At 47.0% G+C, this 1,078-nt stretch overlaps 1 protein-coding gene across 1 annotated transcript; it reads right to left on the bottom strand.

Moving 5' to 3' along the window:
* Window positions 1-38: 38 nt before the first annotated feature.
* Window positions 39-838, bottom strand: MAA_10177 (RTA1 domain protein; the record flags this gene model as incomplete). Its single annotated transcript, XM_007828175.2, has 2 exons — window positions 39-459; window positions 522-838. The coding sequence occupies 2 exons, from the start codon at window positions 836-838 to the stop codon at window positions 39-41; spliced, it is 738 nt and encodes a 245-aa protein (XP_007826366.2).
* Between the last annotated feature and the right edge of the window lie 240 nt (window positions 839-1,078).

The following is a 1,078-nucleotide window of genomic DNA, read 5'->3' as shown; positions in this document are numbered from 1 at the left end:
ATTGCTATCGTGGCAATTCCGGTCGCTGTATCTATCAGTTACTGCTTCACACGGCACGGTAACAGCTTTGACTCACCCCACGGAAACGTCTTGAACATTGTTGAAGTTCTCAGTTTTGAAGCTTGCTGTTCGTAAACCCCATTCGTACCTCTTAATCCCCACCAGAAGTCCGCTGAAAGGATAATAAATGTCAATAGACTGGCCACCTGGAACGATAAACCGGCAATCATGACATTGACGCCTGTCTGTTTGAGATTGCTATCGCCGCCGCTGGCAGCAAATGCACCACCTATTGTTTGTAGGACTAGGCTGACGACGTCACATGTGACAAAGATTATGGTGTAGGTGCGAGGCGCAAAACGAGCCAGGTATGCACAGCGGGCCACAATGAGCCGTGAAAGAGATAGATATACGGCTGCTGAGAGAAAGGCGGGACCAATTGTTAGGCAGATGAGGTATCTGTTCCTAAATTAGCATAACGTGTTGAGTCTTGAATTGGTTACATAAGAAAAGTAGCATACATTAGGAAAGGATCCATATTGAAAGGGTCACTGTGCATCTGTAAACGCCCCACATATCCTATGACCTCGAGCACCAAGCCAAACACCATGGCGATAGAGAACCCCCATGTTCGGTAAATGATTCCGAGAACAGATTGGGCGAGAAGTACAACGCCGAAGATGATCAAGTATGCGAGGTTGCCGCTTTCGGAGGGCTGATATTGGACTTGTGCATAGGAAAGTGAGCAAGTATCGATGTTACATCTGGAGTAAGGAATGATGGTGCCGTTGAGGCTAGGGACAAACCGCGTGCCTGAGGAGTTGGTAGGAAGGGACATGGCAAATAGCAACGTAGAATTGAAAACCATTGAAAGTAGGCGTGGAGGGGGGCATATTTGAAAGTTGTGCTGCCTTTCTTCTTAAATGAGAATAGGCTTGAAAAGGCGTATCAGGCAGGTGAGAATTTAAAACTGGCCGCAATCCTGCTGAGCGAGAGGAAGAGATATCTGCAAACGCTGAGGGAGAGGAAGAGATATCTGCAAACGTAACCGTATACGTAATGTCCTTTCGTAAGTAGT

The sequence above is a fragment of the Metarhizium robertsii genome, assembly GCF_000187425.2.
Source record: "Metarhizium robertsii ARSEF 23 chromosome Unknown MAA_Scf_20, whole genome shotgun sequence".
NCBI classification, from domain to species: Eukaryota; Fungi; Ascomycota; class Sordariomycetes; order Hypocreales; family Clavicipitaceae; genus Metarhizium; species Metarhizium robertsii.
Note: the sequence above shows the minus strand (reverse complement) of the source record. Positions and strands in the feature narration are given on the sequence as shown.